We start from the raw sequence: 27,242 nt of genomic DNA, 5'->3' as shown, positions 1-27,242 counted from the left end.
GTTAATATGGACGCGAAGTCCGGAAAGCAGTAAATGTGGATGCGAAGTCCGTGGACGCGGAGTCCGGAAAGAAGTAAATGTGAACACGAAATCCGGAAAGCAGTAAATGTGAAGGCGAAGCCCGTGGACGCGGAGTCCGGAAAGCAGTAAATGTGGACGCGAAGTCCGTGGACGCGGAGTCCGGAAAGCAGTAAATGTGGACGCGAAGTCCGTGGACGCGGAGTCCGGAAAGCAGTAAATGTGGACGCGAAGTCCATGCACGCGGAGTCTGGAAAGTAATAAATGTGGACGCGATGTGGACGCGAAGTCCATGCACGCAGAGTCTGGAAAGCAGTAAATGTGGACGCGAAGTCCGGAAAGCAGTAAATGTGGATGCGAAGTCCGTAGACGCGGAGTCCGGAAAGTAGTAAATGTGGCCGCGAAGTTCATGGACGCGGAGTCCGAAAAGCAGTAAATGTCGACGCGAAATCTGTGGATACGGAGTCCAGAAAGTGGATGCGGAGTCCGGAAAACAGTAAATGTGGACGCGAAATCCAAAAAGCAGTAAATGTGGACGCGAAGTCCGTGAACGCGGAGTCCAGAAAGCAGTAAATGTGGATGCGAAGTCCGTGGACGTGCAGTCCGAAAAGCAGTAAATGTGAACGCGAAGTCCGTGGACGCATAGTCCAGAAAGCAGTAAATGTAAACATCAGACACGAAGTCCGGAAAGCAATGAGAAAGTAAACATCGGACACAGTCTGGAAAGCAGTGAGAAAGTAAATATCGGACACGAAGTTCGGAAAGCAGTGAGAAAGTAAATGCAATTTTGATAGGAGGGGGATAACAAATATAGAAGCAGGAGCCCATGTTAGACAATAGCACTTGATGTTGAACCGGAGTCACGTGTGGGCGAGTGGGATGCCGACTGTTGCGTGGTGGGAAAGTCGCAGGGGATGACGTCAAGTGACCCCCAGAGGACCCTTCGTTTGATTTGAGATTGCTACCTGTCGCACGACGCAAACATGAGTCCGTCAAGGGGGAGACGCCCCCTAGGTTCTATGCCGTATCTGCACATAGAATAACAGTAGCTAACAGTGGATGTCAGTCGCATAAAACCACTGAAATTGCGATGTGTACAAGGAATCTATGTAAAGATGTTTTGGGGATTCGAATTCGGTGACCGTTTGAGGGTGGCCGTGTCCTTGAAAAAGAAAGGCTTTTCGTAGAACGGACGTGACCCGTGGAGTGCATGCGTAAAGATAAAGGGAGGATCTTTTGGGATCCTCCAAATCAAGGATACGACGATTCGACCCGATTTCGAGGTGTGTCTCGAGCCTGGAGAGTTTGCTTGCCTTTGGGTTGGAGCTTTGCTTAGGATGCTGTCCCGAGAGTGCTGAGTCATCGGATGTGGATGTTGCTATTAAGGCAATTGCGCGACTTACTAGTGTCATCTTGCTGAAGGTTGGGGCCCCATGAGGAGCGATCGGTTCGTTGGGGGTGCGCCAGTTGTGCGACAAGGGACTCGAGCTCTAGGTGGAGCGCCTACGTACCCCGACGAATCGGGAATCAGAGTCAGCTGTAGTTCCTGTGGCTTGCAGTACCTGTGGTCTTGTTATCATTAGTAAGTCACAGGTGAGTTACTAGCGATGTGTAAACACAGGTAAAAGGAAATTTTGCAACGCATGCTCTTCGATTTCAGGTCGCTTGAGTGACTTGTGAAGAGTTTTTGTTTTGGTGATGCGAATGAGATTCCGTTTTCGAAGCCCTCGATACGAGGCCTCCAGGGCTCCTCTTGGCCATGCACAGGCATATCGAAACGTTCTCAATGATGCCCTAACGGCTCTGTCGGTTATCAACGCGCTTGTCGGCTTTGGACCCTTCTCATCAGGGTGCCGTAGGATGACTGCGTTCGTGACCCGTATGGGGGATTTCTGTGCAAATTTGGTCAGACCTCGGCCTAATCATTTTCGAAGTGTTATGATTGGACTCCCGGAGAGGAGTGTCAAGGATTTTGGCTTTGTGGTAGTCGATTGTAAGGTGGCTATGACCAGTTTAGAGTTATTTAAGGACCGATAGAAAAGAGAAAGCATGGGGAGCATGTTGCCCCAAGCAAAAAGGATACACGGGTTCACGCCAGCAACGAGATGTACCCCCTTCTCTTTCGTCCTTCTGTTAGTGTTTGTTGTCATGAACTGCTTGGATTACGTGCTTGGTTGTTCGCTGTGCTTGAGGAAGAATCCGCCTTGGACAGTTGAATTGTGTAGGAGAGCCGGTCAGACATCGTGTTGGAGTAGATAACCTGGCCATTTCCCTTGGGGATCCCTGGTCCTCGCAGTGTGCGAGAGCCTAGGGTGACTGTTTTGTTTATCTCTCGTTTTACTGTCCTTTTGCTACGGTTACCCACATCGGGGCCATACCTCTCAACCTAAAGGAGATGAACTCTCCTTTTGCCACGACCGTTCGCCTTGGGATTTTCAGTCGTGCCTCTCTCTTGCCCTAGCTTTTGCCTAGGCCGCCCTGAGGGGTTTTCGACTTAGCGGGCTCGATTCCTGTCTCTCGAGATTACAAGGGCAAAGGGTTCGAAGGATTCGACCTCCGAGTGCGTTGCGTTCTGTCTCCATCGAGGAGTTGCATCTACTGCTCCCCTTTTTGTCGAGGTTTGTTGATTTCTTCGAATTGGCATTGCCAGAGTTTTATATCTCAGCGGTGCCTTGTTTTGTTCATTGGCTAGTTTTTCCTGTGTCTTTTCTCTCTCTCTTTATTGGCAGGTTTTTCCCGCTTCTTTTTGCTCTATTTTTTACTTGCGGGTAGGGTTTGTTTTGTGCCCCGTGTCTTTGTTTTAAACTCCTTGACTTTGCATCGTCGAGGCCGCTTTGGTGTGCTTTGCCTCGTGGAGACTTGGATCTTGAGGCTTGTCTTATACATTCGAAAGTCGAACTACGTGTTCTTCGCCCTTGCACACTTTACAAGTAATTTCCCCTATTGTCTAGAAAAAGAAAATGCAAAATTGCCATAGGGAGTATGTGACCGAGGTTGTCCTGGTGTTTGCTGTGGAAGACACCTGTTCTTGATGCGGATGACTGGAAGCGTTCTAGTGTCGTTTGCTGGAGTGACCAACTATGGTGATTTCAAGGCGAACTTTAACCAGAGATGCCCCAGTGTACTTCGCTTGCCTAGGTCGTGTTGTCATGAGCTTTAACCGGGGATACCCCAATGTACGTCACTTGGAAATGCTCATCATAAGCGGATGATGTCCGAGGTGGTCTCAGTGTGAATGATGAACGTCAATGCCTCGGTCTTCATTATTAATGTGACCCTGGTGGGCGCCTTGTGCAATCATTGTCCCCGATCGTGCTTGTGGCTCTAGCATTAGTTGAACGCTGGAGAGGTGTTCTCTCGAAGCCGATAGGTATGCTTGTTTGTCGATTGAGACGGTTGCGGTGAAGGTATGTGGCTTGTTCGGACGCTTCCGTCTTCGGCTTCATAGGGGGTACCTTCTTGTCGAGCCCTTCCCTGTTGAAATATAAGAAGAAAGACCCGATAGGAGTTATCAGGGAGGTGTAAACCCGCGCATCGCTCTTCGCCGGCGACCAGTGTGTCCTTGTGAAGGATGACAAAGAGGATGATGCATTAGGCAATTATGCAGTGAAATATGTGGTAAGAAATGTAAGGTGCACCCATAGGAAGTTCCCTCGTTCAGCGCACGACCCAGGGGGTCCTGCGCGTGGGGGACACTCAATTCCGGGAGTCCAGTCATCGCCACGCCGGAGTGGTTAGACCATGACTAAGGGCCGCACGGTTGTACTTTCCCTGATTGAGGGTAGGCATGCGCAATCGTCCTAGGGAAAGCTCGAGGAGCCGGGTCCCACTAGGACAGGCGAGTCGAACAGATCCGACAGAATCAACAAGGCGTCTTTGGGACGGTCCTAGTGCCACTTGAAGGGTTTGTTCATGCCGGGAACCCATTTGTGAATGCATATAAATGTAAAAGAGAGTTTAAGGAAGAGTGTATGTTGCCTCGGTGGCTGATTGATGGCCACAGCGGAGGGTGGGATGGGCCCATTCTCCGGTCGGAGGTGTGACCGTGCAAATGACTCCCGTGGCGGGTGGGCAGGGTCATGCTCCGTTCGTCGGAGCTATCGCCTGTGATCTTTCGTGGAGGGAGGGTCGGTCCTTGGTGTTTGGAGTTCAAAGAGGTAGCAGAGAAGTGTTTCTTGTCTCGATTGTGGTCGTTTGGGATTCAGATTGTCTTTTTGTCGGTTATTTCCTGCAATGGGAAAAGGGGAACAATGAAGGAGCAAACTATGTTCGCAATTTCAACGAAAGGGCGCAAGGGATCGAACTAGCCTGGTAGGCGTCGTGCAAGCGCGCCGAGGGTGTGTACATGGGTAAAGTGGAGGCATGCTCACATCACGCGGAAGGATGCACTCGGTTGTATTGGTGGACATGCTCGGTTGCCCTAAGAGACGTGTGCTCGATCATGCGATGATGCTTGGTTGCGTAGGGTTAGCGAGAAGCTAACTTTGCCTAGGAAGGTAGATCGGCCCTCAGGCCACGGCTAGCCTTGCCGTGGAAGGAGGGTGAAAGTCGCGGTTGGTCTACTTGCGAAGGAGGTCCTCACTCACTTGTATGGTGGGATGTTAGTTGCTATGCGAAACAGTAAATGAATAGGATGCATACGATGCGTGTATTTTAAAGAGCTAATGTTGTCATTTACATTGACTTGAAAGGTTCAAATTGCAATGTAAATTTTGTAAAATAAAGCCCTAAGCCGATCTTCCGCCACACTCGGAGTTTGAGCGAGCGCAGCCTTGAAAAGTACCGGTTCTAGGCAAGGGCCCTGCGGAGATATCTATTCTAGAGTGCCTGTGTGGCCTCCTCGAGCCCTCTTCCTAGACCTCTCTAGGGCGGCGTTCGCTCAAGCGAGCTCCGATCGTGTCTCTGCAGCTTGGTGCTGGTCTGGGTAAGCTCCCTTTGAGGTTGTGGTTGGCCAACGAGTTCCTCATTCTGTGGCGGATAAGGTCCTGGTGAGTTGACGGACTCTGTCGAGACGCGGGCAGGAGGCAGAGCAAGGCGTCCCTTACCAAGACTGCATGATGCATGGTGTGTGAAGAAAGTAAATGCCCACGGCTTAGTACAAATTACAAGGTACATCAATCTTGAAACAGAAAAGACTCAGGTGGCACGCAGGCCGACTTGATGGACTGTTGTCGGGGTCGGGTTGAAGGCTTGCATGGAGGCATAGCACGATGCATGGTTCAGTGCTACAGGGACCGTGCTATCTATGGATGGGGGCTCCCAACTTAAGGGTGTGAATTCCTTAAAATCAAGCGAGGATCTTTGGGGGCCGATTCGGTGGCATAGCCGACTCGATCCGTTCCCTCACTCAGAACCTCTGACTAACCTAGCTTCCTCTTGTGGTGACCGTGGGATTTCGGACGTGGTACCTAGAATCCTGCTAGGATGATGCGATGCAAGTGCAAAAAATAAATGTGCATGAAGTAAATGTGCTTAAAATAAATGTGCATGAAGTAAATGTGCTTAAAATAAATGTGCAGAAAGCGATAAATGAACATGCAAGCAAGCAAACGAGATCGAGCCCGAACCCACTAAGTATGTCCCCAGTGGCGTCGCCAAGATGTGCGCACCCGAATTTTAATCTCGTCGGGGCATGCATGCTCGCGCCTATGCAACACGACTTGGGAGCGTCCACCTTCCTGGGGACGCGCGACGGACACGCGTGAGAATGAGTTGCCACCTACCATTTTAAGACCCGAAGGTCGAGGGCTGGTAAGTTACTCAGGTCTAGGGGTACGGGGTACAATTAATTGTTAAGGCATTAATCGTACGGAACCGGAAATTCCGAATTCGGGGGTTCTATTACGTGTGGGCCTTTATCCCGCACACCCTTTCGATACTCTAGTTTGCTAGGCTTACTGTTTATTATTCATTTACCGCATGGATTAGGTTGCACTCTCTTTACCCTTTTTGACATCGTAAATTTGGTGAAACGATCACTTCGAGCCAAGGCCCCGAGAGAAGAGTAGGCTTACATCTCAGGGGATCGGTTCACTATCTTCGCGTTACAGTTCGTCGAACCATGGTGGTCGACTCCCTGCGCTAACTGAGACCGCGAGTGTTCAGGCTTACTCATCTCTAGGTGGCAATGGACCGACTTGACCGGTTCGACACTCAAACTTCTCGCTCGCCAATCGGGGATCCTTACAAATGAATGAATAAATGTACAAATGAAATCCTCGCAATGTTCACTCGAATAATTACAAAGTACAACTGAATAAAGTAAATAGATCCCGATCGATTTGCATTGGGCCAATATTTCACTCCGGCTCACAGTGAGATTTTTGAATGACCGACAAATAAATTAAAGCAACGCGGGCTCAAGGAGCCAGGGGTCGGGTCCAACCGGACCAACGGGCGGCACGAGAATCGATCGATTCTCACGATAGCCATTGGACCGTTCGAGCTTCCGGGTGATGTCTAATCGCGATTCACACACCTGATCCGAGTTGTCTTCCACTTAGACATTACTCGGAGTAGAGTGGTGAATCGAGGATAGACCTCATTCCGCTCTCGGGTTGCACGCACTCGGTGTACATAGGGGTGTTGGGCCCCGTGATCGATGGTTTGGGGTGTTGGACCCCGTGATAAGCGTGACCTATGGGTTCGGGTTCTAACTGCGACAAATCAACAAGCAATAATAGAAAACAGAGAAAACTGATAGAAACAGATGAAAACAAACAAAAACTGATAAATACAGACAAATACAAACAAGTTTGTACTAAACCGAATTTACGTGATTTAATCAGTTATTAACCGGGGTTATTTGGCAAGCAATTTATCTACCCTAGGCAAGCAAATGGATGTACTAGTATGCAATTCTAGGCCAACTACGTGCGTGAGTTTGTTTTAAAACTTTATTCTGCTAGTGACACTATGGTTTCACTGAATACGCCAAACTCGTATTTTGACTCTAAATTTGGAACTTACAGTCCCACCTAACCATTATCTAATGTTTGATTAAGTCAAGTGAATGATTAATCCGTTTTTATATGTTTCGTGAAAGAGATAATAATGGTAACCACCGAGTCTACGATAAGAGGATAGAAACACCGAAAGTGAGCGAAATGGGTCATACGAATGAGATTCGCATCCGAAATATCGAGGTGTTTCATTCTCCTTAACGTCTAGGATATCGACAAATCACGAAATGATGGTCATGCCCTTGAACGGTAGAATATGTGAAGTGCGTATGTAAAAATTGAGATCGCATGACACGAAGAGGTCTAAAGAAGACTCGTTTACTTCAACTTGAGCCGCCTCAAATTGGGCCCGGACCCGAGTCATAGCACGCGAGTACTCTCTAAACACCAATTCTATTCGTGTTACTCGCCTCAGTGTTTTGAGATTGTGGATTTTAAAAGGGAATTTTCCACCATTTGGTGATCCGTCGATGCGTTTACAAATTGATACTCAATTCATGTAATTATTTAAGCCGAATGATTTAATCAATTAAGTGATGCGTCTCATTTTCCGTTTGTGGAGTGGTTTAGTGATTGAGGTGTTAAACCTCAATTATTATGGATTAATGAGATGATTATTCGAAGTTAATGCGTCTAACATGCAAATTAACGTGAAGTTAATGATTTAAACGAAAAATGTAATTGCAATCAATTCCAAGAATCGGTCTTAATCGTTCGATGCCACCATGGTCTCAAATACGCAAAAGAGCACATAATGCAAACACAAACATTGTATTTAAAGAAATCGATAAAATGGCATCGACTCATACAATGACAATAAAATGAAAGTTCGGAAACCAAACTAAATCGGGAGGAGGAAACCGTTAGCAACCTGAGGAAACCAAAGGAAGTTCTCGGCCACCCTCTTCAAGAGTGAGGCCGAGAGTTTGCTTTGGTTTTCCCGGGTCGCGACGGTTTCCTCGACTTCAATATAACCCTATCTCCGCATATTATCATGTCATGCATCAATGGAAACATTAAATGCGGGAGGCAACCACTTTTGGGGAAGAAGAGGGCCTCACAGCCTCGAGTGAGCCAAGGGAGTTCACGGGTCCCTCCTTTGGGACCTAGCCGTGAACTTGCATGGCTCAACTAGGCCGTGGCGGTCTCTCCCGCCTCGACTTTGGTTGCATCCAGCCACGACATATATATTATTACGACGTATGAACATGATAAGCGACATGGAAACGTGTAAAAAGTGGATAAAAACCATAACTTGCACATGATCCGATTATTGACCACCTTATTTCCTCACAACAACCAAATATCGAAGGCCTAACTTCTCTAAGTTGTAGAGGAGGTATACCTAACCTCGATGTACGAGGAAAGGAGTCGGAGAAGTGGCAAGAGGATCAGGTGACCGGCTGGACGAAAAGTGCAGAATGCACCCGAGAGCAAGCAACAGCGGCAGCCGAGAGGAATAGGGGTCATCACGGTGGCTCGAGCTATGGCACCATGCAAGTTCGGGCTCCTCCGACTCTTAAGGGACTGCTCTTGCCGTCCGTAATCAACCTTGGGCATGCAAGAGTCTGAGCAAGCCCGGAAAGCACAAAGAAAACCCGGTAAAACTAGAATAATCCGAGAAAGGGAAAAGAAAGGAAAATGAGGTCGCGCCCAGTTGATCGACTCTCGACACGTGACCACCTCTTCATGGGGGAGAGTGAGGGTCGTGAGGAACCCTTAGAACGTGTAGGCACGACTCGCCAAGGTCGTGGGAATGAACCCTTCTGATGTCTATTTGCACTTCTGCGTGTTGTAAGGCTCGCACCGGTGTATTTTTCGCATTAAGCGGAACGGTTGACTTGCTGGCCTCGGGCGAAGATCGGTAACCGGAGACGTCCTAGGAATCCGTGAACGGGGCTTTCTCAGTGCTTCCTGAATATTTGGATGTGTTCGGAGACCACTGCGATCTCTTTTTGTCAAAAATGAGTCCCAAAGGCTTGCCGGGAGGCGTTTGTGACCATTAAAACGTCCCTCGGGAGACCAGTATACTTTGCTTGGTCCAAGCCAAAATGATTTCCCGGGCCCTAGGGGTTGCTGGGAATGGATGATGCAGAGCTCGGACATCAACATTTCCCCGAATGAGCTATGAGCGCAAGATTCCGTCTGAAAGGGGCCCTTTTACTGCCGGAATGGTACTCGGGAACCCTGAATGGATTGTGCAATGTGATCAGAGTTTACCTCCCAAGCCCTTGAACTCCCTGGGATTGATCGACGTAGATTTCGTGCACTGATGATTTGTTAAAAGGGTCTCTAGCCATATTTCTGTGGGCAGAAAGAGCCCCTTTTTCTAGGTCGAGATCCTCTCGGGAGGCCAAGATGAGTTTCGAAAAGCAGCCTAAAACCTGTTCCCTGGTCCTGGTGACCCTTGGGTGTGTGCAGACCTGTTTCCGAGTACCGTTTATTGGTTCGTGGATCAAGTGTCTCGGGAGCCCCATCACGAAGGCGTCTACAAATGTTCGGGAGTGCCTCGGCTTGAGTAGGAGAGCTCTGAAATGCGCTTGGGGGTGCCATTGGTCATTTTGGTACCATAAGGGATTTTTAGAACCCCATATTGGACACCTTCTGATGCTCCGGTGATCCAACGATGAATAGTGCTATAGTGTCAACTTCTACTGTCCCGAGGTTTCTTGCCTGTCTTCTTCCTCTGATTGCCCCCTCTTGCGCCCTTTGGTGGCCCTTGCCTCTTCCTTACATTTCATGTCTCTAGGTCAGCACGTCCACGTCCGTCGCCCGGCCGTGAATAGTGACCCGAGCTTTGGTCGGGTGATCTCTGTTGGAGCTAGTGGGCCAAAATAGAGTGCTGACAATGATGCACGAGGAGATAGAGGTCTATGTCGACGATATGATTGCGAAGTCCAAAGATGGGGAAGATCATTTGGTCAACCTTTAGCGACTCTTTGGGCGTCTCAAGAAGTACAAGCTTCAACTCAACCCAACGAAGTGCACTTTTCGTGTCAAGTCAGGGAAGTTGTTAGGGTTTTTAGTGAGAAAAAGTCAAGGAGATCATGGAGTTGCCTCCTCCATCGACAGTGCGCGAAGTAAGAAGCTTCTTAGGACGGCTGAATTACATCGCACGCTTCATTGCAAATTTGACAGACAAATGCCAACTGCTCTTCCGTCTGCTTCGCAAAAATGCAACAATTGAGTGGGACGACTAGTGTCAGAAAGCTTTCGATACAGTCAAGGCATATCTAATTCAGCTACCGGTGTTGGTTCTGCCTTCACCGAATCGTCCTCTCATTCTGTACCTGACAATACGCCGACAATCTCTCTGGTGCATGTTATGACAACAGGACGATTTCACACATGCAGAGCAAGCAATCTATTATTTGAGCAAGAAGTTCAATGAAGGGGAGTCTAATTACCCTGACATAGAGAAAATGTGTTGTGCATTAGTGTAGGTCATGCAACGACTCTGACAGTAGATTTTCTATCACACTATCCGTTTATTGTCCAAGACGGATCCCCTAAAGTACCTACTCGACAGTCCGTCCTCCATGAGGAACCTAGTAAAGTGGCATTGTCAACTGACGGAGTACGACATCGAGTACGTGTCGCGCACATCAGTGAAGGGCCAAGCGATAGCAGACCATCTAACGGAGTTCCCAATCGATGATGGGATCCTCCAACTGAATGATGAGGAGGAGAGTCCTAGGTGGAAGATGTACATTGACAGCGCAGTCAACTCCACTAAGTTTGGTATCGGTGCAGTATTGATATCCCCTTAAGGACGTCATTTTCCTTTTGCAATGAAGATTGACTTCCCCTGCACCAACAACAAAGCCGAGTACGAAGCATGTATCCTCGGCTTGCAGGCGGCAGTCGACCTCAAAGTCAAGGAGCTTGAAGTGTTTGGAGATTCGATGCTTACAATCTTTCAAACGCTCAAACAGTGGAAGATGAAGGATCCCAAGCTGGTGCCGTATCACGAGTATCTCGAGAAATTAGTGGAGAACTTCGAGGAAGTCTCGTTTACATACACGCCGCGCATGAAGAACCAATTTGCCAATGCACTTACAACGCTCGCATCCATGGTAAGCATTACGGAGGAGAATCTCATCGAGCCTCTCGAGTTCGAGATTACTGAGGGCCTTGCCCATTGCGATGTGATTGATGTTGTTGATGGCAAACCTTGGTATGCAAACATCAAGCACTTGCTGCAAACCGGCCAATTCCCTACTTTCACTGATCGTCATGATCGGAGAACTCTTCGGCGCACTGCAGCGAATTTCTTCCTTAGTGGCAAGACTCTCTACCAACGCTCATTTGACGCCACACTACTACGATGTGTCGACGAAAATGAGGCGCAACGTCTCATGGAAGAAATGCACTCGGTTATTTCTGGTCCACGATGGAAACTGACTGCGTCAAGCATGTCAGGCATTGTCATTTTTGCCAAGTTTACGCGAACCAGATCAGAGCCCCGCCCAATGAACTGCATTCAATGGTAGCTCTATGGCCTTTTTCATGTGGGGCATGGACGTGATCGGTCCTATCAACCTCAAAGCATCCAATGGACATCTCTTCATCTCGCGCATCTACCAGCGATCAAGCACGCCTCACACATGTCCAAGCATGTTCACACCAGCCCATGCATACAAGCTCAGGGTACCAATGCATGTCTCTTGGCGTGTTCGCATGACGCCTACCATGTCAGTTCGCTTCCCTAAATCCTTACATTGAAATTGCGAACAATTCTTACCCTTTCATTGTTTCTTTTTCCCATTGCAGGAAATACCCAACAAGAAGGTAGCTTGAATACTGAACGACCACAATTGAGACAACAAACGTCTCTCATCCAGCTCCTTGGGATTTCAATACTGAGTTCCCACCCTCCCTCCACAAGGATCGCAAGCAATTGGTTCAACAAACAGAGTATGGCCTAGTCCATACGCTGCTAAAATCATTTGCATGGTTGCACCTCCGACCAGAGAATGGTTCCACCCGCCCTCCGCCGTCGCCGCCAACTATATGCTAGGGCAACACACGCACTCTTCCTTGAACTCTCTTTGGCTTTAATGCATTCCTACGCAGTCAACCGAGCGTAGGGTTGCCCATATGCAAATGATCTCCTCGAGTGGTGGCGTGACTCTGTCAAGGTGCAAAAAAGAAGCCAAGTGCGACATTCCTTAACAAGATGAAAGGAAGATTAGCTTAGGACTTATCAATGCGAATGACACCCTAATTTTGAAAACTGCATGATGCATGAGTGTGGAAAAATAAATGTCCACGGCTTAATGTACAGGATACATGTATATCTCTTTCGGAATAGGAAAAGACTTAAGGTGGCACGCAGGCCGACTCGATGGATAGTTGTCGAAGTCAGGAAGATGGCTTGCATGGAGGCATAGCACGATGCATGGTTCGTTGCTACAGGGACCGAGCTACCTAGGGATGGAGGCCCCCAACTCAAGGGTGTCAGTTCCTTGAAATCGGGCGGGACTCTTTGGGGGCCTAATCGACGGTCCAACCGCACGACATACCCTTACTCGGAACCCCTATCTAACCTGTGCTATCGTGATATGCAATGCGAGTGCTTAAATAAAAGTACGTAAAGTAGATAAGCGAAAAAGTTGCAGAAAGCGGTAAATGAACATGTAAGCAAGCAAACAGGATTGAGCCCAAACCCACTAAGTATGTCCCCAATGGAGTCGCCAAGTTGTACGGATCCGAATGTGAACTCTCGCCGGAGCCCGCATGTGCGCTTTTGGATCGCGCGGCTTGAGAGTGTCTACCTTCTCGGGAATGCGTGACAGACACGCGTGAGAAGTAGTCGCCACTACCTGTTTACGACCCGAAGATTGAGGGCCGGTGAGTTGCTCTGGTCTAGGGGTATGGAACACCTAGTTTTGCTAAGGTAATGATATGTGCGGAACCGAAAAGTCCGAGGTCGGGGGTTCATGTTACGTGCGGGTCTACATCCCGCACGCCCTTTTGGTACTCTAGTTTGCTAGGCTTGCAAGTTTTATTTAATTTACCGCAAGAATTAAGCTGCGCTCTGCTTACACATTTTGACACTGAAAAATCAGTGAACTAAACGATGTCGGTTGAGTAGCCGAGAGAGAAATAAACTCGTGTGTCGGGGAATCGGTTCACTATCTTGCGTTACAGTTTATCAAACCATTATGGTTGAATTCCTGCATGAACCGGAACCACGAGATCTTGGGATTACTCTTGTCTGGGCAAGCATTGGACCGATTCGATTAATTCGACTCTCGGACCGTTCGCTCACTGATTGGAATTCTTACAGAATGAATGTACAAAGTAAAATGTTCTCACAATACTCTCGAAAACAATAAATACAAATTACAAATGGTCGAATCTCAGTCAGTTTGCTTTTAGTTATTATTCTGCTCAGACTCTCCGTGAGTTCAGGAAAACACCGAAAACTGAAATTCAACTGAGCTCTCAGTGAATAGGGCGTTGGACCCTAAGTGCGATGCGTCCTATGGGTCGAGCTCGACTCGCATGGACAAACAAGGGTAGAAAAGTAACAAACAACAATGTGAATTGCAGACAATGTGTTTGTTATTGTCGAGTTTACGTGGATTAACAAGTTATTAACCCAAGGGGATTTTGCAAGCAAATGCTATATGCTAAACAAGCAAATGTGTGTGAAGCATTTTTGCATTTGGCTTTCCTTTGAGAACTTGACAAATAGAGTCAAATATCATGTGTGTGGATTGCTTTTAAAAATTGTTATGTATCGTGATACTGAATTACCACTGAATTAGCCGAACTCATATTTTGACTCTAAATTTGGAACCAAGAAATCCCCTAACCATTATCTAATGTTTGGTTAGGTCAAGTAAAAGATTAGTCAGCATTTTACAGGTTTTGTAATAGAGATAACCGTTTTAGTTACCCGAATCTACGATAGGATGACAGAAACTCATCAGTAGATAAGAAAAGGCTTTGCAGATAAACCTGCACCTGAACAGGTAGCCTATTCTTATCCTGATACTGTAGTGTTTCTGTCAAGCTAACCCTAGGGGTGTCGCTGAATTGTGAAAAGACGATTTTGCCCTTTATTTGAAAATTATTTTTAGAAAAGGGAAAACATCGCAGTGAAGGCCACCTCGACCTGTAGCTGGTATCGACCAATTCCCTGGATTGTCCATGGATATGTAAGAACCCTAGAAAAGCCAAAGAACCAGTCAATCTAACCGAAAATGATTTAAAAAGATTTTTTGTATTCTGACCTGAGTTACCTGAAATCAGGTAAAAACTCAAGTTGAGACACAGAAGTCCTTTCTAAACGTCCGTACTACATCTGACTGCGCGTTTTGGGTTTTGAAATAGACAAGTTTTGAAAAGGGCATTAACGCCATTTGACAACTCATCGACGTGAATTATCAGTTAATTACCAATTCATGCGAACTTATCAGTGCCAAGTGGGTTTAATCATGTGAGCATCTCGATTAATTCGTTTGTGAATTTACATTTTAAAATTAAATGCCGAATGTAGTAAATGTGCGGGTTATAAACAACCAGATAGATCATGAATTGATCCACTGAATGAAGTCTGAGTACCCGAAAAGCTTAATTTAATGAAAACAATTCATGACATGGCGACCAAGACAGGTCCAGGAAGATCGAGGATAATTTGGTCAAAATGACCAAAATACCCTCATAACCCAAATGGCCTCGAAAAAGTCACCGATACATGAATCCATGCATTTTTTGCTTTAAAACAATGTTTTAAAGTTGTTAGCATGCGGGATTTGCGATAATGTTGAAATTTGCAATTTGTACAAAATCTAATAAATGGATTTCATCGAGGTAAAGAGAGCGTTCTTGACCCGAATAAGGTCGAGGAACCGTCGGCTCTTTCCTCTTGGGAATAGCCATGGGTTTCCTTAACCCATTCCGAGTTTCAAGCGTTCTCTTTAACCCAATTTCGATTATTTCTCGCATGCTCAAACATTAAACACGGTAAATAACACGTATTTAACAAAGCCGGTATCGCCATGAGTTTGAAAAACGCATTTAAACATACAAACATGTACAAACACGTTATTTATGGAATCAATAAAACAATACCGGCTCCATGGATGCGGGAAAATATAAAGATTCGGGAAACAACTCAAATTGGGGCAAGGAAACCGGTCTTGACCCAAAAAGGTCAAGAATACACCTCGATTACCTCTCAAAGAGGTTAATCCGAGAAGTATCTCGGCTTTTCTGAGTCGATATGGTTTCCTCGACTTCGATTTAAATATTTTCCAACATGCTAGCATGTTCAACGATAATAAACATGCATGATATAATATTGAAATTGCATAAAAGTTAAAACTTGGAAGTGAAACATGCATAAAACCCCTTATAACCCCCATAAACACAGCAAAAATGTAGAAGTCCGAGCTCCTCTAAGTCGAGAATGGTTATACCTAGTCCCGGGATGTGGGATGGGACTGTAAAAAGTCAGCTTAGACCGTTGGTAGGTCGGGTTTGGGCTGTTTTGGCTTGAATAGACCCGAATAGCACAAACAGACCCGGTTGGGCAGTGCCTCGACTCGACTGGGCACCCGGGAATGAGGAGGCCGATTCGGTTCGTTCCGACCGATTTTCTAGCCGGTTCACCCCGCTTCTAGATAGCCAAGGGACCCTCCTAGGTGGTGGTGGTCGTCGTTTGGTCTCAAACCTGTCGAGTTGACTCGTATAGCCCTGCAAAGATAACGAAAAACAGAGCACGTCCTGGAAACAGACCCGACTGGGCAGTATTCGGGTTGGATGTCACCATGGTGGCTCCCGATGGAATTTTGAGGCAAGGCCAACGGCTCCCGTTTTCTAACTGACCTCCGGAGGTGACTGTTGTGGTTGTTTTGTGAAAAGAGTCTCGGATCGACCCGATCTACAAGAAAACCGCAAGAATAATCAGAAAAATTGACCCGATTGGGCAGTCAGGCTGTTTTTTCGTGATGGGTTAAAACCAACGAGTTTTTCTTGGATTTCTCAACTCCTTGACACCCTAGGGTTGTGTGGGGAGGTGTTTGATGGTTTTTGACAACTCAAACCGACCCGGAATGCCTTGAAACCTAAGTTGGAAGTTTTGACCCAAAAAGGGCAGTTTTTTTGTTCGGTTTTGTACTGAGCTGTTCCGATGAGTTGAAGGCTTCAAACTTAAAATCTAAGCTCGAAAATGGATAGAGGGGTTCGAAAACATGTGGGATATGAAGTTTGGTGAAGTTTGAATTTAAACCAGGATGGTAAATACCATGATTCTGACTTAAGTCTTTGGTGTTCTTGCTTGGTTTTGCTTGTTGAACTGAGCTGAACTGCGGTTTGCTTAGGTTCTTGAGAGCATTTTAAAAGTGAGAAAGCTAGAGAGATGGCATGTGGTAAGTTGTGATTAGCTTAATGACAATAATGCAATTTATAGGCTAAGCTTAAGTGCAATTAAGTGAGAAAAAGCTTGATTAAGGCATTCTTAACAAAAGGGGCGGCTAGCTTAAGGAAATATCAAGCTCAATCCTCATCCATTGCATTAATGGAGAAGAGATGGAAGCATTGATGAAGATGGAGTGTGATCTTGGTATTGTAGGCTTGATATTTTCCATGAAAGACAAGGCAAGTTGCATGGAGGAAGAAGCCAAAGAGGAGGGCAGTTTGGGCAATGGATGGGGCGGCTAGGGCGGCCCATGGGGTCCCACGAGTCTTGAGGGAAGTTTGGGACAAAATTCGGGTCTCGTTTGATCGCGTGTTCGAGGTTCGTGGTTCAAACGAACGTCGAATTATCGTTGTGCGGGCGAAAACGGTTCAAACGAGGCTAAAATCATCCATTTTGCCCAAATGAATGTTTGTGTGGTTTTTGAGCTTGGAAGTCGGTTTTGCTCATTTCAGGTGATCAAAGCAAAGTTAACCATTTCTGAATGCACATCTCGTGTCTACATTCCGCATTGGTCATTTTGACGTCCATTGTCAATCGGACCGAATAATTGACCCTTAAGCCGATATTGCAAGTGTGAAGCCGGAGACGTCCTAGGGGTTCGAAGCCAGATTTCTCGTAATGCTTTCTGAGTTGCTTGGGTGATCCGGAAATCGCTGTGATCTCTGTTCGTTGAGAACAAACCCTGAAGGATTGAAAAAGTGCATCTAAGACCCTAAAAGCACTGTTTTGAGGGCCTAGATGGATTGTGAGATTCCGTCTGATGATTTCACATTGAGCCTTGGGATGAGTAGCACTATATAGGGTAGGCAACCGGCGTCAAGTTTCCGCAAAAAGGACATCCGGATATGGATTTCCATTAAAAATGGCCTTTTCTGCTCCTCGGAGGCTACTCGGGAAACTAAAAAGGTTTTTGCTGTCTGTTTTACCCGATTGCGTCTGTCCGTTGGAGTTTTCAGAGCAATGCAGGGTCAACTTCGTTTGCCGTTATTTTGTCTGACCAATCTCCGGTTATACCTTTTCAAATAAAGGTATGCTTGTTTTGTAGCTCGGAAGTCATTCAGGGTGTCTGCGTGGCTTCCAAGAGACAATCTGAAGCACTGCTCATGCTCTGTATGTTTGTGGGACATGGCCGCAACTGACATTGGGTATTAACTTTTATCTGAGAAACCGACATTTTCTGACTCCCACTAAAAAGTTGTCTGTATACTGAAAGTTGTTCTGTATAAAGCAGATAATCTGCAAAATGTGTTTGAATACACTTTTCATCTGTTTGGCACTGATGTGGATTTTTGGAGTCCAATATTGACTATCTTCCAATAGTCGAGCAAACTATCGGAAAATAGCACTGTCCGTAGTGTATTCTAAAAATGTTGGTTTTGGATGTTGTTGAACTCTCTAGTCACTCTGTTGGCTTTCGATGACCTAGGAAATTCTTCTATTGTTCGCCCATATCATCTACTTGTTCCTGCTGACTTGAGAATGAATAGTGATTCGTTGCTCTGCTGAGCTATTTTATGTATCCTGCTCAATTCGTGACTTGAATCACTGCTGATATTGTTGTTTGAATTGATGAACCAAAATAGGGTGCTGACAACTTTTGATTGTGGATCATCACATTCTATCTTGAAAAATGCCAAAGTCCTTCCCCACTCGCGAGGTTAGTCATAATCATCATTTGTGAGGGCTATCCTGCATAAATTCAAGTGGCAAGAATTCTTGGGGTCATTAGTCAAAAAAAAAAAAAGAATTCTTGGGGTCAGACCTCTCGTCGTCTGAACCAACAACAAGCCGAATCAAACTTGGTAGAGCAAGGCTCTAGGGTGCTGTCAACATGGTGATTCTCAACTGAGGAATGGCAGTGTGCAAACCCGCCCGGAGGCCTAGACCGTTGGGAAAGAGAGAGAGTCCACTGGGGAAGGGAAGGACAGGATGAGAAAGAGAAGGGCTTATACATATTAGCTGTTCTCATAGTCTGTTATGGGTTGTGGGTTTAGTGATGAGAAATTGTTCTCCCCTTTGTCGTGGAGGGCAGTTTGTCTCGATTGTAAAGTTTCAATTTTATATCATATTTTTTCAACGTTTAGTTATAAAGTTAATCATTGTAATTACTTTCACGAGTTAGAACTTTAAAGCAGTAGGTGGTAAAGGCTTTGAATCCAAAACATATTAAATCAGATAAATCATTTCACGAATTAGAACTTTATAGTAGTATGGTAAAGGCTTTGAATCCAAAACATGTTGAATTGTCAAAATATAATGGGGATTATAGTCGTGAAATCCACATATATCATTATAAAAATAAAACATATATTATATTATCACCTACATTTTCAGTAATATAATATAATTTACCAAACACAATAATCTAACATTTCGTCCTACAATCCAAGAAAAAAAGTTTCATAGTTGAATTTTTCCCCCAATAGTCACATTTTTTGTAATTTAACGATACTCAAACCAAACGCCTCCATGAAATTCTTGGTATGTCCATATCATAACTCATCCGAACTTTTCGTGGTCTCAATAATTATGCACTAATAGGAGAAGATAGTTCATCTTTGAGAAGATTTTATTATTCAGACTGTTGCATGGCGTATCTGGTGCACATAATATAGCAGATTATGAATTTCTATATTATTGCCGATCTCTTTTTCCAAAAAAAAAAGGAAGAAAATTTATTATTCTTGTTGTCACATATCCTTCCTATTATGTCACTAGACTTATAAATTTAACTTTCGATTTTAACCTCCAACTTATAGTTAATCTGAAAAAATTCTTCATTTCATGAACCAAAGTACATAAGTAAGGTAAAATCAACACTAATGTTGACACTGTAATGCTGGAATAATATACACTTGATCCATCTGTTACTTGTACACATGAAGATAGACTTGAGACATTTAATAAGCCTATTCTACACGTGTAAATAACTAATTAAGAAGACATTACAATCTATGATTATCAGAGACAGCTTAGAGCAAATAACAAAGACAAATTTTATTATTGGAAAAAGGAAATGGAAAGCAAAAGACCCTAAGTGAGAAAGGAATTATATTGCAGTGACATACATTGCGGTGTTGAAATTTGACTCTTGCCTGTAGTAATTCTCGTGCTTTTTTATTTAATATATATATATATATATATATATATTTACCTAGATCTTCGACTTACTTTGTAGTCGAAAAAGAATTCAGGAGCGTGAGCTCAGCTGCTCCCCACACGAGTGTGCTCCTTTGAAGCCAAGATTCCCTTAATCCCTTTTCGCTTTTCCTCCGTCCCTTTCCATGTTTGATTTGCATTTTCTTTCTCTGGTAAATCATCAGCCAATTGGAATTACATGCGACTAATTAAAGCCACATTATTAGGACTCTAATCTGCTGCTTTTGACCCAAATCGGCATTTTCCTTTTCATCCTTACTGTTGGGAAATTAACCACTCTGTCTTCCTCCGCTACCCAGCTGCCTCAATTTTAAATGGTAGAACAGGGAATCAGTATATTAAATCAATCATCCTAATTGAAACCTCAAGGAAATGAAAAAAAAAGAAAAGCAAAGAAAGAAAAGGACAGTAATGTAACTGATAACCAGAAATTAATAAAACACTGATATATTAAGTCATGACGGTTAGGACGTGAGGCCGATGTCAAACTCGTAATTACAATCAAAACTCGAGAAGTGCGGCTCGGATTACAAAACCGAGCCCCAAGGCTTTTTTCAGCCGTAAACGAAGGCATTGGTTTTGAATCTTGTCTCTGTGTCCTTGTCTAAAGCCAGGCACCTACTCAGTAGATCCAACGCCAAAAACTGTGCAAGGTACTATTTGGAAAAACACACAAATCTGGTGGTTTCATTTTATATAAAAATAAAAACAAGGACAGATTGTTCAACTTAAAAAAGGGACAATTTTTTTTTCCGTTTACAAATGGCTCAAGGTCTAGTACAACAAAAGATAAATTTTAAATAACTAATAAAAGGGCATTGATAGTCCCACTAGATATCAAATCTACGACTTTTAAGTCGACAGACGGGAAAGTGCGCTATTACGCTACATCCAATTTTGATTAAAAAATGACGGACAAATTTCAAGAAGAGAATTTGCAAAAATCCTATTTATAGCCTAAACGGAAAGTTGCGCCTCAAATTTAGGCATATTAATATTTTCAAATTTGTATTATCTACCGGGCAAGTAGCTTCCATTAACCTTTCAATCGCTTATAAAGATTCTTTTTTAAATTTCTAAAATACATATATTAATTTTAGGAAATAATTTTGAAAATAAAATGTTCGAAAATTAAAAAGGTTGATATAGAAAAAGAGGGGTGTTATTTATTGGGGGGTAGCTCTCATCACCACAACCTCCGATGAGTTCCCCAAAACCTCACCTGTGCTGGTCGAAGGTGAGCTTCCACTGCCAATGCCTACGCCCTCCTCTCTCTTCAAGTAAAAGGGAGAGGGAGAGAAAAAAGAGCGCATGCAGGTCCTCCCTTGGCCAGCGCCATCTTTGGCTAGGTCATCGAGACCCTCAGAAACTGCCAGGACTTGGTGGTAGTAGCCGTTGGGTCATGTAAAGAGAGAGAGGGCAATGAGGGTGCAACACCGGCTAGCCACCAACGTCCCACATACAACTTCAACAAGGGTGGTGGGGGTCCAATGTCGATCATCAACGAGGTCATTATTGGGAAACTTAGAGAGCCCTAAAGACCTCACGGGTGGTGATGGTGGTGGTTGGTGGCGTCTGCCGATACTGGATTTCCATACCTGTTGCCTCCTCTTCCCCTTCGTATGCTCTTTTTTTAATTTCTTTTGGATTATTATTATTTTCTTGAAATTTGTATAGAAAATTGAAAAATGAAAAATTTGACGAAAATTGCAAAATTGGCCGAACAAAACAAATCATACAGTATATGCTTTTTTTCAACATTTTTAGGGCATGTTTGTTTTAAGTGAACAATCATTCCCTTCCCTATGTATTCCGTGCGGAATACATATTCCGTTGTTTGGGAACATTCAGATCTAGAATAGCCATTCCGGATCGGCCTTCCCATCAAGAATTGATTCGGAATGCCCATTCATCCCGTGTCCATGGGTAATAGCTATTCTCTATCAGGAATAGATGTGAAAAGTTGAAAGTACCCTCCGTTGCCACCGTCGCTTGTCCGTCATCGTCGCCGCTCCGCCGCCCGTCCATCGTCACCGTCATTGCCACCACTCCACCACACAAACCCATGGCTAGCAAGCCCCAGATCTGACCTCCTGTGCAACCCAAGGCTCGCGAGCCCAAGTTCCCGCGTTCACAAGCTAGAGGTCTCAATGAACCCAAGCTTGGGAGGCCTGGGTTCATAGATCGAGGAACTTTCTATATCTACGAGCCCAGGCCCACCGAGCTTGAGTTTGTCAAGATCGAGGGCTCGAGACCCCCGAGATAGGTTCTCGAGCCCAACGCAAACCCATCGTGGGGCTCGCAAGCCCTAGATGGCTCGAAAGCCAAAGCCAGCTCCTGAGCACTATTCATCTTCTTCAACGAAGAAGATGAACTGTGAACGTTTATTTTCTTTTTAAAAAAATTTCAATTTAATATATTATTTTAATATTTGAGGGGTATATATGTCTTTTTATTTTGTTTATGATGTATTCCTGATTTTGTCATTTTTCTATTCTGTCCAACCAAACAAAATGAATTTGATCAGAATTTCAATTTTATTCCCTCTCAATTTTAGTCATTGTCTATTCTATTCTGGATCAATTACATTCCATCGAACCAAACGTAGCCTTAGTCTTATTAGTTATAAAAATCTGAAGGGTAAAGTACGTGCTACTTTTTAAAAATTTACCCAAAACTTTAATTTAAATTGATACATTATGATAATCACTCAAACTGCCAGAACAATAGAACATTCATTATGCAAAACTGACTAAGGTGAGAAAGAGGGTTTATAATTTGTTGCGAGTACAGTGGAGTGCATTTGTTAATGGTTTTAAACAAAGTAGTGTCAGGTTAGGGGTATTATTTAAGAACCGTGATTTCATTAATTTTTTAGTGTTAAAAACATAATTTTCTCTAACAGATGCTTATAGAAAATTACTTCTACTTATTCTCTATTTCATGTAAGTGTGCACCTAAATATCCAAACTTCCAACAGACCCCGACTAATTTAGTGCGAGCCAGGTCGGCCTACTAAGAGAATAAAAATCTATCAATCATAGTTTTTCTCTTTTCACAAGATTCAAACAGAGACCTCACTTAAGAAGAATAAGCGTCGAACCGCTTAAACTTATCCATATTAGTATTTCAAGTATCAATTTTAACTTTAGCAGTATTTGCTGAATAATTATATTTAGTATATTTAAATTGTTTCTCACATCTCTTGGCTTATTTTCTTATTTTTCGTTAATTATGTTTTAGTACTTTTGTATCTACAACAACCATTCCTAGACCATGCTTTGGCATCATCCTCTATTAACGGGTCTTGGATTTGATTCTTATGGATGAGACTCGGCTACTTTTTTGTTATGAGTATCCTTCCTAGTTGTGAAAAGCAGAAACTCTGAAAGGAAAAAAAAAATCACAAGGTTGAGTTAATAATGTTGCGTTTTATTCTCACCTGAATTGGGTGACAAGGTGGTGAAGGAAGATGGAAGCTTCCAGCCTGGCTAAATCCAGCCCAGGACACAATCTTTGTCCTCCTCCAAAGGGAGTAAAGTTGCAACTACTCGTGTCCTTGTCCTGTTCGTGCTCACCATATATGTAAACAATTCATGTATTGTTAGACAACAATAACAAATAAATAGCATTCATTTTGCAGACGAAGAAATTAGGTAGAGGGTCCCCGGAGAAGGGAGGACGAGAATGGCGTGTAACTTACTTGCCATCTCCACGGATAGAACTCGTAGGGCCGGTCATAGTGGCTCTCGTCGAGATGGACCAACCTAAAGTACGCAAAGGCACACCATCCCTTCGGGATCAGGTACCCCCTTATCTCTACGTCCCTCACTGCCTTTCTCATCACTCCGATTATGATGTTTCCCATCCTCAACGTTTCCGTGATCACCTGTATAAAGCACATGAGATGTTATATTCAATCCGACATTCATATATAGAGAGAAAAAAATTTCTGACATAATTATCATGCATTTCTCGACTCACGGACTGGGTGAATGGTAGGGACAAGTAGTCGGTCCAGCATAATTGTTCCCCGAGCCGATCATTGCTTCTCTTCAACTCCATGTTTTCTTCCTGATGATATTGATTATATGTATGAGTCCAATGTCAAGAAGGGGAGAAAATGAGACGCACATCGTTTGTGAAATTCATTACTACACTACCCTCGTGCTCTGTCAAAATCAAACTAGACCAGCTAATGAAAAAGACGCACTGAAAGATGCCAAAATGGGAACTCGCCATTTTTTTTTTTAAATTTGACATATTTATCTTGTCATGTGATATGAGAAAACTTGATGCATTACAATAATTGGATGAATGAGTGGGAATGCCTGAGCAACTCCCATAATTATTGTTCATTATAAAATTTTATTAGTTTTTTTTCTTTTTCTTTTTTTGTCGAGTAATCCAATTTAAGATTCGTTGGGCGTGAAGTACCTAACTATACTAACACTAGAAATGTCCCACTGTGACACTGCTCACCTTAGTCATGGCAGACATTGTCGATCATTACATGATCAAGACATTCCACTAAATTAAGATCCCACCTAGACGACAACTCTTGGGGAAAGGATTTCAAGGGAATCTTTGAAAATTCTGTGATACATACACATAAAATGCATGTATGATGCATATAAATATTTACTTGAAAATTTTCAAGTAAACTACTTATAATTTAAGTAGATTATGTAAAAAGCGAGTAAATTACTTGAGATTTTTTAGTAATTTACTTCAGCAAATACATATATTTTACTTGTTTGTTTTATACTTCTATTTTCAACCAAATGTATCATAAAAGATCAATCCACATTTAAAGAATTTTATCCAAAAAATTTTATGATGCAATCACATTTTAAGAACAAAAGACTACCAATAAGTAAATAATTCAACATCAAACTGTTCTCAGAATGATTGCATCATTGCAATATAATTAGGTAATTCTCGTTTACATCTGGAGAACTCATCAAATAAGCTTATGAGGAAGGATTTCTTTTCCAATAAAATTTGCTTTACCCGTAATTGCTGAAGAGCAGCAGGACAGTCGGAGAGGTATTTCACTGCCAGGGTGATGAGAATAGGCACTGAATCTTCTCCCGGGATCATCATATCGATCACATTTTCGGCAATTAAATCATCTGTTAGCTGCTCGTTCGAGTCATTGAGCAGAACATCCACCACGTCGCTCGAGACCATCGGGATGCCTCTTTCCCTTTTGGATCTAATGATCCTGTGCACTAACCCGGCCATCTTTTTCTTCGCCTGTGATCACAAAAACCGAACATAATCAAAAGAGAGCTGAGCAGGGAGTGGGACCACCGTCGAAATGCCGCGCCACTTGCCTGTAGAGATCTGTGGAGTCTGGTCCCGGGTAAGTTTAACGGGAGGGACATGAGGCCTGAGATGAACTTCTGAAACTGTTGCTTTAGGAACTCCATGTCCTCAGCTGGATCTATACTAATCAATGCCTTGACGAGGATCTGGAAAGAAATCTGTTCGACAGAGGAAAAGGGGCGGGGGTTGAAACTTTTCGGAAAAGAGATGTTCTTTGGTGTCTTTATCAATCTTTTGAATTGAAATAATCGAATAATGTCCAACCAAACTTCCGAGACAATATCATCATGAGAAAATGCAGACACCATTATTATTGTGTGCCCCATCTGCAACTGGGTTATTTGCCACTTTCCAGCAGCTAATATATATCGTCTAGAAAGAAGGAACTGAGTAGGAGCCACATGTAAAGTTCGATGCTTCGGTGATTGCATCGCAGGAAGACAAGAAACTAGCACACCATGTCAATTCAGGGGAAGTAATAGCCACCCGGATATGGCGAAAAGAGAGTGCAGGTGCATCCAGCAGATTCAGCATAGTTAACAGTTGACATTGAGTCAGTTTCATTGAAGAAGAATATATAGTCCCGAATAGAAGAAAACCGATACAGAAGCTCTTAACAAGATAAGAAAACTGACATTTTTTGCTTCGTCCTGAATATATATAGGGCGGCCATCGGTCCAACTTCTCATTGATTCCCCAACGAATCTTTCCATGTCTTTGGTGATCTGAGCTTTGAGGAGCGGGGACTTGAAGAAGGCCCCGATGAGGCCATGGATTCTCCTGTGCAAGCTTCCATTGATAAGCAGAATGGAGGACTTCCCCATCAGCTCAGTGAGGGATTTCGGGTAGGAGGGCACAAAGGTCTTTGCGTCGCTCTGGAGGATGAATCTGCTCACCTCTGCATCTGTCGAAACGATTGTCGGGGTCCCAAATAAGTGGGACTTAAACACCTTCCCATATCTACACGTAAATCAATGAATTGAATCGATATGAGCGAGCTGATTCTAGAGTATGTGTTTAAGTCTTTGACCAGCTTTCCTATTCCTGAGCTCTAAAACTTAGACAAGTAGTAGAGACACTTCACGCATAGACAAGCACAAGTAGTAGAGATACTTACACACGACGACGTTTGTTCATGAAGGACTCGGGGTGATTGGAGTAAGCACAAGAAATGAACTCGATCGTTTCGCCAATAAGAGGCCAACCCAAAGAGCCCATAGGAAGGAGGGGTGGTCTCGCTCTGAATCTTGAGATTCTAAGTAGAGGAAAGCTGTTGCGGTTGAGGATGAGTATGGTGACAAAGCACAAGAAGAAGAGAGCAGCCAGAAACAGAGCCAAGAAGATTTCCATCATGGAATATAGCTATACGAACTGGCATGAATGTTCAGTTCCCTCTTCTTGTTTCTCCATTAAATAAGTGGGTATTCAGGGCAGACAAGGGGTAGATGATGGCATTGTCTTTTTCCCCTCTTTAAAGAAGGGAAAAAGAAAAAAAAACATTTATGACGGCACCGTGTGGAATCTGCCTTTTCTTTTTTCTTTTTTTTTAATCACAAGTGTACAAGCATCGGCTCATGTCTGCAAGCAAAATTCGTCCATTAAAAACTCAGATTATCGGTAAGTCATATGATCGTGGTTAAAATATGCATGTTGCACCAAATAGAAAGAAATAAATAAATTACGAGATATGAAGATTGGCATGAAAGTCTCAATAATATTATTGAATAACGGTGTTTTAAATCCATTTGATAAAAATTGATGGATGTATGATCTCGATCCAGGATGGACCGAGGGAGACAGTTGCTCCTCCTAAAATTTTGTCGCGTTAAGAAAATTTAACTGTTATTGCTCGATTTTTGATTAAATTACTTGTGTTTGTCCCTCCATTTTTTCTTTTTGATAATTCATAAGAAATATCATTAACTAAGAGTGATTAAGGTATAAAGCAGAGATCATCTGATCCCTATAGACAAAACATCACCAAGGAAAGGAAACAACATGAGGATGATGGAAAGAAGAAAACAGAAAGCTAATAAACGAGGTAAAACATCGCAACCAAGCAACAAACTCCACAGATCGACTAACTCCCAATTTGGCCGAACAGTCGGCAAAGGCAGTTTGACCTCATTTCTACTTGAAAGTTTAAGTTGATAACGAGTGTTACTTTAATCTCATATAAACTTATAGATATTCCTGCATTTTTTTATATGGGATTAACATTCCCAACACCCATCCTCACGTGCAACTTATTGTCTATTTTTGCCTACACGTTGTCACGTACCCTTAAATATTCGCCATCAACAACTAACCTCGAACCGGGCTTATCTTCCGTGCTCAGC

At 43.8% G+C, this 27,242-nt stretch overlaps 2 protein-coding genes across 2 annotated transcripts; one reads left to right on the top strand and one right to left on the bottom strand.

Moving 5' to 3' along the window:
- The first annotated feature begins 10,921 nt into the window (after positions 1-10,921).
- On the top strand, positions 10,922-11,780 carry LOC116200444. The gene is made up of 2 exons (XM_031531291.1): positions 10,922-11,356; positions 11,754-11,780. Exons 1-2 carry the CDS (start codon positions 10,922-10,924, stop codon positions 11,778-11,780), a joined length of 462 nt encoding a protein of 153 aa, XP_031387151.1.
- Positions 11,781-19,216: 7,436 nt separating this feature from the next.
- Positions 19,217-26,338, bottom strand: LOC116201796 (3-epi-6-deoxocathasterone 23-monooxygenase CYP90D1). The gene is made up of 8 exons (XM_031533203.1): positions 26,021-26,338; positions 25,539-25,863; positions 24,912-25,061; positions 24,586-24,831; positions 23,557-23,646; positions 23,276-23,461; positions 23,015-23,136; positions 19,217-19,871 (listed from the first exon to the last, which is right to left on the bottom strand). The coding sequence occupies exons 1-8, from the start codon at positions 26,254-26,256 to the stop codon at positions 19,775-19,777; spliced, it is 1,452 nt and encodes a 483-aa protein (XP_031389063.1). The 5' UTR covers positions 26,257-26,338; the 3' UTR covers positions 19,217-19,774.
- Positions 26,339-27,242: the final 904 nt, after the last annotated feature.

Source organism: Punica granatum, chromosome 3 (assembly GCF_007655135.1).
Source record: "Punica granatum isolate Tunisia-2019 chromosome 3, ASM765513v2, whole genome shotgun sequence".
Lineage (NCBI taxonomy): Eukaryota > Viridiplantae > Streptophyta > Magnoliopsida > Myrtales > Lythraceae > Punica > Punica granatum.
Note: the sequence above shows the minus strand (reverse complement) of the source record. Positions and strands in the feature narration are given on the sequence as shown.